General features: G+C 41.6%; 1 protein-coding gene across 4 annotated transcripts in view; it reads left to right on the top strand.

The window, feature by feature from the left end:
- ehbp1 (EH domain binding protein 1) overlaps positions 1-13,329 on the top strand; it is a 167,847-nt gene that overhangs the window by 59,349 nt on the left and 95,169 nt on the right. For 3 of the 4 annotated variants that reach the window (XM_085183552.1, XM_085183554.1, XM_085183551.1), the window contains 5 exons: positions 87-226; positions 2,357-2,470; positions 4,063-4,200; positions 5,187-5,448; positions 8,746-8,992. In XM_085183552.1, the coding sequence (XP_085039678.1) occupies positions 87-226; positions 2,357-2,470; positions 4,063-4,200; positions 5,187-5,448; positions 8,746-8,992 (901 nt within the window). The remainder of the gene's footprint in view (positions 1-86; positions 227-2,356; positions 2,471-4,062; positions 4,201-5,186; positions 5,449-8,745; positions 8,993-13,329) is intronic. The other variant, XM_085183553.1, reaches the window with a different exon arrangement.

The raw sequence follows: 13,329 nt of genomic DNA, 5'->3' as shown, positions 1-13,329 counted from the left end.
TTTCAGCTACATGTAAACATGTATTTATCTATCTATGTGTATACATTGTTTTGGTTCTTGTTTTTTTGGGGGCTGGTGGGGTCCAGTGATGAGGACATGCAGAGCCTGGCCAGCCTGATGAGCATGAAACAGGCGGACATTGGCAACCTGGATGACTTTGAGGAGGAGAATGAGGAGGATGAGGAGAACAGGGTCAACCAGGAGGAGAAAGCTGCTAAGATCACAGGTAAAACACTGGAGGAGCACTTTTTTATTTGGCTTTGTAAGATCAGAGATTTATCTGCTGAAAGTCATTGAAGTTGCTTTTGGTCATTTGATCAAAATCCCCAAAACGCCCGAAATTTCCCAGACTTCCTGAAGAATAAGCGCAGGACCCAGGCTTCATTTGGGGCATTTACTTTGCTTTTTGGTTTCTTTGTTTTCCCCAATTTATGCTTCTCTGTGTGTGTGTGTGTGTGCACGTGTGCGTGCGTGTGTGTGTGTGTGTTTTTCCACAAATACAAAAGTGAGAGTTTGTAAATTCATGAGCTTTATTTGCCGTGTATTGTCTGCTTCAGGGCGTTTTCTGTTGCTTTGACTTTCCCACATCCTTGTTACCCCTCGTTCCCCTCGTCTTGTATTGGTTGCGCTGGCAGACTGACGGTGGCTTGGCTCCTTCCTTACATACATGATTCATTCTACGGTCATGTACGGGCCGCGCTGCTTCCTGCTTTGCTTAATCCAACTTTTCAAAGCGCCACCTCTTCATGTTAAGCTTCATTTTTTCTCTCCTTTCTTTTTCATGCTCTTCATCTCATTTATATGTATATGCATTGAGCGCCTACAGCTACGCTTCACTAGCACACATCTCTGAATCAAAGGATGGGCCGGGCTGCCAAAACTCGCTGCTGTCATATTCTTGCCTGAATGGTACCTCCAGAGCAAGCCAGCAAACAGCCCCAGCAATACTAACACTAGGCTAACCAATGCATACGCTGTAAAACACATGTTCTCTTTTGTCTTTTTATATGCTGTATGTAAATTATGAAACCTCAATAAACCTCTGTGTGTGTGTGTGTGTGTGTGTGTGTGTGTGTGTGTGTGTGTGTGTGTGTGTTTATATAGGGTTGTTAGTCATTGTTCAGTATTACCTCTTTATTTATCAATCTGGAACCTAAAGCATGTCAGATACTTTAAAATGTTATTTTAAAGTAGATATATAAAGTTTTTTTCTTTTTAACTTTTGGCTCTGTGCATGCATTTAGCACTGCAGTGCTGATGCAGTGTTTCCCACAGAACACGGTTTCCTCTGCAAATATTTTATAACTGAGCAATAGTGAGTCTCTACTCCTGGGGATAAACGTCTTCCACATCTTGGATGGCAGTGAGTGATGACAGTTGTTGTTCTGCTCTGGAGCCTTCAGGAGTTTGACATGTTGGTACATGAACCAGTTCTCCATATGCTGCCAGCTCTGGTTACAGTGAGAAAGAAAGACTTTCTTACTTAGACCAGCTGGAGTCTAAGACACAGGGTAGAGCATGTTCAACCCCAGGAGAAGAGACTGTAGAAATGGCTGACTGATATCCACCTCCAAGTGTACACTTTACAGAGAGTCTATGGGAGCACCACAGTCTGCTTGTTCAGTGATGATATAACGATGCTCTTTCCCGGTCCAAGCTTCTCCAGCGTTGGACGAGGCTCTGTCCTTTTTAATGTGCTGCAGTGCTTCAATTCTTATTTTTGGATCCGACCCCCCCCAAAAAAAACTTTTAACCCTTCAGAAAATATTCTGGCGTTGAGATTAAGCTTAGTATTAGGACAAATCTGGACTGTTTTAAACTATCAGTAATGTCCCTGAGCTTTGTTTGTTTTTGATAACTGAAGGAGTGTTTGGATCTGGATATTGCTACTGATATGAAACGTAGCAAACAGCTAGTTGCCCAGCAAAGTTTGAGCAACACAAGACAGGACGAGCTAGCTATTTATCATTAACAGGCAGTCATAAATATACTTGATTGAGGTGGCCTGCCCAGGTAAAGTTGGTGTGGGAAACACTGCATTTGGCTGTTAATACTATAAAGTTGTGAACTTTATAGTTTAGACCTTACCAGCTAAATGGTTGATCGCAGCGCTATTACTAACTAAAGCATGCACATTCACACTAGTGTTCCTCTTTACTAATCTGTTTGTACTTGCAGACTTGTTAGCGATAGAACTGATGATAATATAAACCAAACCAACAGTCTGCACTCAGTTATTGCACAGTGTAATGTGCGGTGTGGATGTGTGTGGACATTCTGGATGGTGTGTGTTATTTTTGCCTTGTTCACTGCTTTTCTTCCTCCCTCCCTTCCTGTATGGACCTGTCGTTTGCAGAGATAGTAAACCAGTTGAATGCCCTCAGCTGCTTACATGGGGATGATGATGATGATGGTGGTGTTCCCAAGCGAGCACGCAAAGCAACAGCTAAGCCTGCTGCTTCCTCCCAAGGTCTTTTTTCACCTTTCTTTCACCCCTTTTCATCCCGCGATTCTTCTTTTATTGTCTTGTGAACATTGTGTTGCCTCTTCCTACCCCTCAGTGTCACGGTTTATATCTACATATTTATTTATTTATTTTTTATTTTTCCTCCCATAATGTTCTGTCTCACCCTCTTCCTCTCTCTCTTTGGCTCTACCCTCCCTTATCCCTTGATCCTTCGTGACATTGGTATTGTAGTCGTGTTGTGTGGTACGATTTATCTTCAATCATGTGGTGACGTGCAGTACGTGGTGTTGTGAACACATCAGTTGGTGTTCATCCTTTTGGTTCCTATTGTTTCTATTATTTGACAATGTGACCTTTCCCACTCTTTTACTGCAATTGGTAGTGAACCAAGCCAGGTAAAAAGAAAAGAAAAGAAAAGCCCCTTTTTTCCTCTTTCAGGTCAAAGCAATATTTGTGTTTTCAAAATAGAATTAAGTATATTTATTTTAAATTGAGAATATTTAGCCTCTGATATTCTCACACGATCTTAAGCTAGATAAAAAAACATTTTTTTTTTTTTAAAAAGTCCGACCAATTTGTCTATAAAAACAGAAAACCTATAGTTAATTTAAATTTGGCCGCTTTCCCCTACATGCTCGTCTCCTTTTGCACTTCTAAGTCAGGTTCAGTGAAGATAGTTGTTTGGCCCCTGGGTCAGAGATGTTTCACACCTTGGCTAAATTTAAATAAAGTGTTTTCTTTTTCTTTTTTGCAAGGGCACAGTTGTAAAACTTTTTCATCTTATTAAAAATCGCATAAATAAGGGCTTTATGCGAAAGCTTTCCCTTTCTCCTCTGGGCAAATAACTCCAGTCACTGGTTCAACTGGAAACAGTAATATACAACAAACATAGCTTTGTACTCTCAAGGTTTTCTGAGTTTATTTGGGGTCTTCCAACATTCTCCTGTCTGGATAGGAGTAGTCACAAACCCTCTCACAGATTTAAACACACTCTTGGACATGTGCACTTGTCATGGCCTAAAATTGGCCATGAATGTTGTGAGTCAAGTGCTGTTCCTCTTATCAGCCATCACCACTTCACATAGCCACACTACATATAGACCCAGGACACGTAGCTCACAGTTTTTCTTTGTACTAGTTCAGATTTTCATGTTTCTCAGCAACATTTCTTGGCATCTACCTCAGCCACATTTACACTCTTTTCAAACTGACCCACACCCTGGCAGCATGCGATTGAACTACAGTGAGTATAGTGAAGATAAAGTACACAAGTACCCCCTCCAGCTGGGAACTCCATAGCAACACCATGCTTTCGCCACAGTCTCCCACAGTAACCCTCCATACCACACAAAATTTCCCAGAATGCCACTGTTGTATATCCTCTGAAGAAGGATGAAATGGTTGAGGAACAAAGGAGTTTAGGCAGTGCTCCCCAGCAAGCGGGATTTCTTATCCAAGACTGAATGGTTCACTCCGAAGTGCAGATTTTGGTGCATTTGGCTTTGTGGCTGTTTGTTCATTGCATTTTGTTGTGTAGCTGTTTTGACTCTGTAGTTTAATTTAAAATGACTTTTTATTGAACTCTTTGGCAACAGAGCTGATTAACAAGCTGAACTTCCTGGAAGACGAGGATCAGGATACGGCTCCCGCCATGAACAACAATCCTTTTGATGAGCCCGATGTCGACCTTCATCCCAACCATCTCAACCCATTTGACGATCCTGATGAGGAAGGTATGTGCAGCTCTGCCAGCTTCTGAAGAAAATGCACTCAACTTCATTTTAATATATAATAATTGTAAAAACTTGTAAAACGTGCCTGGCTTTGGTTGCGATCTTCTTGGTGTTGCTTTGGGAAGTCTTTGGGATGATGAGCAGTCTGGCTTTAAGGTCCTGATGTGCAGATACCATGAATGTGTATAATCCTCTGCAACTGTATCAGGCTTCAATGCTTTCAGTCAGACACCTAAACCAATATTTTTGTCTGACCACCTGAATGGACAGGTATTTGTTTTTGAGTGTCACGCTCTCGCACACATAAAAGCACACCTTTGCTGCCTATTTGCTTACTTAAGATGTCTTTGATCTGATCTTCATTTTACTTTCTCAAGTGCATATTTTTACGTATGTACATGTGTCCTTTAATGTCCTTATCATCTTCAACAAAGGTTTACTTATTTTGGGGACGATGCCGTTGCTGTTTTAATTCAATAGTGGCTGTGTGTAGGATTTGGTTGTCTTATGTTGGCAGTGAAGGCAGCATGAAGCATATGTGCAGGCACCACCCAGGAGCCCACACAGGGGAGCTGGATCCTTAAAATGTTGAAATAAACTAAATCCACACAATTTATGAAAAGTCAAATAGGCAGTTAACTTTCTAGGAGTTGGCATCCACATATGTGGACATCACATTTTGGGTTGTCTAGACCACAATACTAAATTTTACTGTACCTGATATCCTCTTCTCAGAAACTACATCAGGTAAAAAGATAATAATTAGTTTTTACATTCATCAGGTCCCAATCAGCCCAAATAGCAAAGAGAAATAAAAATGCATGCCATGAAAGAGTTCCAGTCTTAGGAGGTTAAGGCACATTTATTTGGTTTCTCTCTGCTGTCTATTTCTCCAGCATACTGAGATCACAAGCTACCAAAGCTCATGTCAAGTCTAGGAGTAACATGATTTGTACATGCTGTCAATGCTTTCCATCCTCTGTCAGAGCCCCCTGCCCAGCCGGTCCTACGGCAGCGGGCTGACAACAGTTCCTTTTATGACCACGACTCTTCAAATCCGTTCAACGAGCCAGATGAGCCAGAGACACAAGCATGTCCGGGGAACCCCTTTGATGAGCCTGACCAGGACACAGACCCTCAGCCGGATTTAGAACCTCCCAAACCCAGGCAGAGGAAAGGTGTCCGGCCCGTTGACATGAGCAAGTACCTGTATGCGGACACTTCTCACAACGAGGAGGAGCTCGACAAGTAAGATTTTGTTATTCATTGGACAATTGTTTCCTCTGTGTATTTACAGTCCTATAGCAAATGAAAATGGTCTTTTTTTCTTTTTCTCTTTTTTTCTTTTGCATTTGATGAAACAGTAACTTTGAATTATGAGGCGTGAACATGCTGTTAAGTAAAGAGCATGCACCTTATCCTGTGCTATTTTTCTTTTTTTAAAGTGTCATGTTTTATTGTTTTATTGACCCGAGACCAGTGATTGAGCTTATAAACTGACTGGGAAAGTGTCTACTGTGCTGAAAAAGTGACTATAGGGCCATTTTCCCATAGACTTTTACACCACTGGAAATCGTTGTGCAATCAGAAGAGTCGCCCCCTGGTGGCAAATAGAAAGCATGTAGATTTAACGATTTCAGATCACTAGCCTCAAGTGGCCATTGGAGGAATTGCACTTTTCTTCATAAGTAGCGATACTTAAAGCGCTCTGTTACGTTCTCGATTACTGCTGGCAGCCCGAGTCCTGCAGCTCCCCCTCCTTCTTGAGGAGCACTTGTAGGCACAGCTCCCCCCTTCCAAACAGGGCAAAGTGACGAGGCAGCTCTTTCAACAGGAACAAGGGCCCTGTTGTTTCACTGCATTCTTTAACCTTGTCTCCCTCTTCAGTCTTCCACCCGTCCTCCCCATCCTCTCCCTCCCATCAACTTGTTGCCCCATACTTTCCCTCTTTCTCCTTCACTTCCTCGTAGACTCTGCTCATTTTTATTTCACCTTGGAGCTCCTTTATATGCTCCCCGCCCCCACCCTCCCATTCCCTCTTCCTTGTTCCTGTTCCGCATCATTTCGGTTCATCAGTGCTGTCAGCTACTTTGTAAAGAAGAAAATATAAAGATGCTTCTATCTGTTGTTGAATTTAAAGAAATGATGAATGTGGCAACGGAGGCGTTTTTTTGGTTATTTGTTTACTTTTTTGGTATATGCTGCATTTTTAAAATTTTTCATTTTAGTTAAGTTTGGTGGCTGTGTTGTGCAACCCTTACTTATAAATATTTAATCTCAGTGGAACTTCCTGAAATTAAATAAATGAACAAGAAAAAATTTAGTCATTGAACGCAGCATAAAAAGGTAGCTTGTTGTGTATGTGTGAAATGTTAGGCTATTTTATACTTAATAGGCTGTGTCACCTTCTCTAAAAGCTCAATATAGACTTTATCTTGTGATAGTAAAGGTTGCCAACCTTTAGGGGTTGAATCTTAGCTTCACACTGATGTGGGGATCCTTCTGAAGTGTTCCCATCAGTGAACCGTTTCACCAATAGTGTGTGACCATCTCCACAAGAGCAGCCGTGCCCAAATTGTCAATGTAAACCCTTTTTTGCCACTGAGCGAAGCCGTCACACAGACAGGCGTATGTTTCACTCCTCTCAGCTGTCCAAAGACAGACAGGAATTGACTGGTGTGTTTCTTTTTCTCTGTCTCTTACATCAGGAGCAGCTCACTGCAGAATAGAAAGTTCAAGAGGGCAGCGCAGTGTTTTGACTGCAGCCCTTTCACATGTCTTTTAGCCAGCGATGGTCTGTTAGAGCTTCTCTATAGACCTGCCTCCTTTTCTTTTCTTCACTTCCCTCCTTTTTTCCCCCTTCTATCACTTTGCAGTAAGACACTGAGTACCTCCAACCTTCTCTTTCACAGATACCCAGTCAATCAGTTTTTCCTCTCACCCCCTCCTCCTCCTCCATCCAATTCTCTTGTTTGTTTAGGACTGCTTGTTGCATGTTGAGTGAATGTCTTAAGGCCGTGCCCCTGCTTTCATTGCCACCAGCATGCCTGTGTATTGATAACACTGTGGTATGTGTGTGTGTTTTGGTGCGTGCTTGTGCGTGTGTGTAATGTAGTCGTGCTCTGGCCTGTCTGTCAGTAGTCCACCTCGGGTAGTGAGGATATGAGGTCACACAGTCCTGACCTCAGTGCACCTGCATCTTCTATTAACTTACCACTTTCTGTGTGCTGTTCATTGTGCTGCACCATACCTTTGTTTTGCTATTAATGAATTTATAGTTAGATCCTAGGATGTCTTTAAAAGGTCCTAATGGTTATTATAGGTCATTATAAACAAAACGTTTAATGATTAAGCAAAATATATGCATATTTTCTAATATTTTCTTGTGTTCGACAACCTAATTTTACAAGATAAAAAATTAGGTTTTATATCTTATATAGTTTATATGTCTGTCTTTGAGATGGTTTATGTTAACGTTATTGGCATTTTGGAGCCTTTTATGTTTGTGTTGCTGCTGTAAGTCAGGAAATTTAGTTTTATTGTATAGCCCTGAATCACATGTAAAGGTTTAACCTCCTAAGACCCGAACTCTTCCACGACGTGCATTTTTAATTTCTCTTTGATATTTGGGCATATTGGGGACCGATGAATGTAAAAACAAAGAATTACCAGATTTTTTTTTTTTACCTTATTTTTGTTTTTAAGAAGAATGAGAGCCACATATGAGGATACTCCTTTAAAATTTTGATAGAACAGTAGCAGTATAATGTCCTCGTCAGTGGATATCAGGCCCATGTAGGGCAAAATTGAGTATTTTGGTCTAAATAACCCAAAATTTGATGTCCACATATGTGGACGGCAGGTCCTAGGAGGTTAAAGGGCTTCATAGGGAGAAGAGCACATTAAAAACATGAGAAAACACGAGATAAAGTCACTAACATATTAAAATTCAAAAAAACGAAAAAGAAAATATTTATAAACTTGTATTTAAAAATGAGAATAGGAAGATTTTATATCTGCTCTAAATGTGGCTGAACAGTTAGTGTGGCCATTATCAGTGCTTTTTTTCAATTTCAATTCAGATTTATTTATATAGTGCCAATTCACAACAACGACCCCAAGGCACTTTATGTTGCAAGGTAAAGATCTTGCAATAATATCCCAAGATATTAAAAAAGATAATAAAATCCCAAGATCACAGTATGCCATGTAAGCAACAGTGGGGAGGAAGAAATCCCCTTTTAACAGGAAAAAATCTCCAGCCTCCAGTATCCCCAGTTCTGCTCGTTGAAGAATATTGTGTGTCTGTTGGTTTAGCTTTTTTAATTTATTTTTAAGATCAGGAGGATCTTAAAGTGCGAGTCGGTATATAACTGTAATATTTAAGACTTTATATACAAGTATGAATATTTTAAATCAGTTCTGTAGTGTAGCTCTGCTGTTCTGAATAAGCTCCAGCCTAGTGAAATACTGTTTTACAGCTCATTCTTTTTACAAATTCGATGGATAAATTACATCAATCTCTCTTTTCCCTTTTTTTCCCAGATCCAACCCATTCTACGAGCCAAGGACATCGAGCCCTGTGCAGCAGGATGCTGGTGGCCCCTCACCTGATGTGGCCAGCAGCCAGAAGAGGAGGGCTCCCCCACCCCCGGGCACCAGCCCTGGGCTCGGCCCCAGTTTACCACCCCACAAACCCACATCTGGCCCTGATGGGGAGAGAGCCCAGCCCGTCGGGCCCAGCCCAGTGGCAGCAATGATAGGGAGAGAGCTGGCCTCCTCTTCCCCCAAGGTACGCAGTCCTTGCTGGAATGTAAAAAACTCAATTTATCCCCATGTGATGCATGTGAAAAATACAGAAAGAAATGCACTGTGGTTGTGTCTGCAGTGTATCTGGTGCTTAATGAAGAATCATTACTTTCTATTTTGAGAAATATACCTTTTAGAATAAAGCAATTTAAGATTTTGATTTTAACTTTGATCTACTACTTGTCGGCTTCGCAGACTCTTAAGTTCATTTAATTACATTTAATTCAAATCTCTGAGCTTGAACCCCAAAATTCAACAGATCTCAGCTCATGTCTACTTCCTGTCATACACTCTCGTCCGTGCAGTATGTTTTATTATAAGTGAGTGAGTTGAAGCATTTTGAGTGTGTTGTGTGTGTATGTGTGTGTTTGCAGTAGTGTGTCCACATCCAGTGGTCCTTACATTAGCTTTTTTTCCGCCTGCACAGTCTCATCTCCTGCACCATTCTTTATGCTCATGAAACTCCCCAGCTCCTCATTTGAATATAGGTATTTGTTTATTGGGGTGTTTTCATATGTTTATTTATTTATTTAAATTAGGTAAATCATGGCTGGGTCTAATTAAATGGCTGATGGTCACACACACTCACGGCAGGAGTCAGACCACTGGTGGGGAATGATTGGCTGGGGGTGTGGGGATGAGTGGGGGTTAAAATTGTGAGTGTGTGTGTGTGTGTGTGTGTGTAGGGGCTCAATGAGCCTGTGTAGGGCTTAAACACAGGGGGCTTAACTACAGCAGAGCGATCACAAGGGGGTGTTGACCCCCTGTGCCCATGCACACACATACACGCAAACACAGTACAGTTAGTCATACACACACATAGACACACACAGGTCCCTCCTCCCCATGCAGCTGGCTAGCTGACTGTTTTAGTGTAGCTGGGCGGTGATGCTGGCCGTCCATGTAATTATGGCACAGTGCCTTTATCACCCAGCTGCAGTTGCCTGTGACCATGGGTGAGGGGGCCTAAACCACTTTAATTACCCAAAGCCAGTGGCCTGTGGTGGGCCACACTTCGCCAAGAGATGCCCCTGCCTCTGGAGCTTGGTGTGGAGGGGGCAAGGTGGGGTGTAGAGAATGAATTGTGACTGAAGAGGAGGGGTGAAATGAAGAATATGCTGAGGATATGAAGGGTTATAAGACAGCAGAAAAGAGAGGGAACATTTCCAGGGAATTGTGGAGAGGGAGAGCGCGAGAGAGATGGGATGTTCACAGTAAACAAGGATAGGCCTACAGGGTTTGTTGACATATACAGCTAGTGTGAATAGGGTTTTTTTCCCTCTTATTCACACCCAGCACCATGGTACACACCACAGCCTACACATGGGCTGTGAGATGACCTTTGAATGTATGAAGTCAGGGAGGATTAAGAGGAGACATCCCCACTATGAGAGGCCACGACGAAACCAACACATCATAACGCTAGAAACGTGCACAGAGTGTAAATGTATGCATGTATCTGTTCTTATAGTTTCCAGTGTGCCCAAGGCTCAGTTCTGTGCATATGTACTCGGGCAGTTATAACCTTCCCTCAAAACACAGCTAACCCCCGCCTCTCCCATATAAGGCGTCTACTCTTCATTCATATTTATTTTACCAATGTGGGCAAATTGTATGTAGGGCTGAGATAAACACACACAGAGAATTCAGTTTAATCTCACAATGTGAATAGAAATTGATATCCAGAAAGGCACCATATTCAGTTCTACATTTACAAACCTGCCCTGAAGGGTTAGAATGAGTTTGTCTTTTTTTCCTTCTTTTTAAATGAAATCTTGTCTTTGGTAACCGAAAGAGATTAGCTTGTCTCGTTTCACCATTACATTTAACACATTTATTCGCTGCAGCAGAGGAACAAGGTTTAAATGGATGGTCACTCAACAAATAGAAAACGAGTTTAAGGGTCAGCGCCTCGAGCAATGCTTCGGTGAAGATATTTCATAAACCTTTAAAAACCAAGCAAGAGTTCTAACAAGAAAATACAAGGCAACTACAGTCATGGAGAAAGATGTTTGCATTCACTCCAACAGATTTAGGATTAAACGTTTTCTTGGATGCAGTTTTATCCTCCTTGTCATTGCATTAAAACCAGCCACTTCAGTGCCAGCCTGTGGAAAATCAGGACATCTACATGACATATGGTGTGCGCCCACTTATTCTATACACAGGTATTACACATATTGATTGGATTTACGTTAAGAATAATATGAGCTCGGTGCTCTGGATTGTTGCCAGTGAAACACATGGGCTGGCACTAACTCAAGTTCTTATGTAGATTCAGATGTAAATGCAGCGTCTACAGAGATTCCAGAAGCTTTTGTTTTGTTGCTCATGATGACTGGTGGACAGTAGGTCCCAACAAAACCCTGCTATATACTGAGGAGGATATGCAGATAGTACCTTTCTGAACAATATATTAGGACTTTGAGTATGTGTTAATCATTTTTAAACATAATTGAAAAAGGAGGTCTTTACCTCAATGATTAATTAAAGGTGCCTTAGTTCGGGTGATGTTTGTGTTTGAGGAAATGTGAAGGTAGGTCATACCTTGGCAGCAGTGGCTCAGGAGATACAGTAGGACGGTCAATGGTTTGATGCCAGGCTCCTCTAGTCTGCATGCTGAAGTATTGCTGGGCAAGATACTGAAACCTTAATGCTCCTATCAAAGTGTTAATGTGTGAATTTTAGCTTAAAAAGCGCTTCTAGGAATCGGTGAATAAGGCTTGTAGAAAGAAAGTACTCGAAATGTAGCTACACTTGTCAGTGTTTGGCTCTCTCCACCGTTGTTATTGATGCCAGATTCAGACTACATTATAATAGCTTGATTGTGGCAGAAACCATGGGCGTCTTAAATGACAGCAGATCATTTTATCGTGTATACTGTGTCGTAACTGAAACTTCATCCAGGATGTCTTATGATGTCCAGACAGAAAGACCAACATGTCATGTATACACAGTTGTAAAGTTGACCGCACATGAGTCCGGTTTTTACCATGTTGAAAGTTTATATGCACTTGTCATTAGGTCTGAATGCTTAGATGGCTGTTGCGAGTTTGACAGAGAAGTGACCGGGCTTGTTCTTTGACACATGAAGCCGACGCATTAAGATATCGTGAAAATAATGGAAAGGAGAGCATGTCTGAAAGGGGCTTTAGATGCTTCACAGCTCCCATACCAATATGTGATTCCATTGTCCCGTCTAGAGATCCTGAAGTGCGTCAAGTTTAAAGTGTAGCATCTGTGAAGGAGCTGGAAGGATGAAAACATCTGTGGGATTAATTTAAATGAACAGAGGGAGTTCCTGTTGGGCGGGCTGTGAGCTCTGTCTGGTCTGATTCAGTCCATCTCTTTTCCCTCGCTGTAACTCAGTGATCCTCTGCTCCTCCTTTTGTTTCATCTCCATCTCTATTCTGTAGTCAGAGCGCTCTACACTTAGATGCTCTGATCTTTGGATTTTCATCAAGTTTCCGCTTCGTGACTTATTTGCCTTATTTTCATATAAAGAAAAGTTGGAGGTTGGATTATGCGTGTGGGCAGAAGTTTGAAAGAAAAAGTTCTGTGTTATCTTAATATTTGCCAAAGAATCTTGGAAACAGTAAGGAATTTTCAACTTTGTGGTTTATCTGTCAATACAGCTTTTCAAAAGCTTTTTTTCAGCTGTTCCTTTACTGTATACTGTGTGAATATCACCTATTTCTTTGTATGTCGAGTAATATTTCAAGCATAATCTTACATGAAATCTTTACCACTTTTCCCTTTATTAATTTTTGTTACAAGCACACTCACATTAGACACTAGAGGAATGTTTTCTTTCTCCCCTTCATTTGAAGGGCTTCAGTGATTACCCACGTTAGTCGAAGGGATCAAATTAAATAGAGTTTTGCAGGTTGTGAGAGCTCCTGTGCTGGGGCGAAGGAAGAGGCCAGAGCTCTCCTTCCTCTCCCACATGTTTTCACAGCCCCTCCTCCTGTTCAGACTACCTCCAAATTGAAATTAGAATAAATTAACATTATTTAATTGAGTTCGCAGAAGGCTGCGATATTTCTTAATTAGCTTTCACCGAGGTTCGCGGCAGGAGAGGACCACATCCGTGCTGTGGAGTGTTTCTGAGGTTACTGTGACGACTGAGGGATGTTTTTGGAGGACAGAGGGGAGCCCAAGAGACAAGGACAGTCATCTCTTGTCTTCTGATCTTTGCCCGTTGCAAGGTCTCTTGTCTCGTTATCATTACATCCAGTCCAAAGTTAATTCATCTTCTCTGATAAGTTTTTCAGACCTTTACACAAAGAAACTCAGATGGAGGACATAAAGAAAGTGGAC

This window comes from Neolamprologus multifasciatus, chromosome 13, assembly GCF_963576455.1.
Source record: "Neolamprologus multifasciatus chromosome 13, fNeoMul1.2, whole genome shotgun sequence".
In the NCBI taxonomy this organism is placed as follows: Eukaryota; Metazoa; Chordata; class Actinopteri; order Cichliformes; family Cichlidae; genus Neolamprologus; species Neolamprologus multifasciatus.
This window is presented reverse-complemented; position numbering and strand designations above follow the sequence as displayed.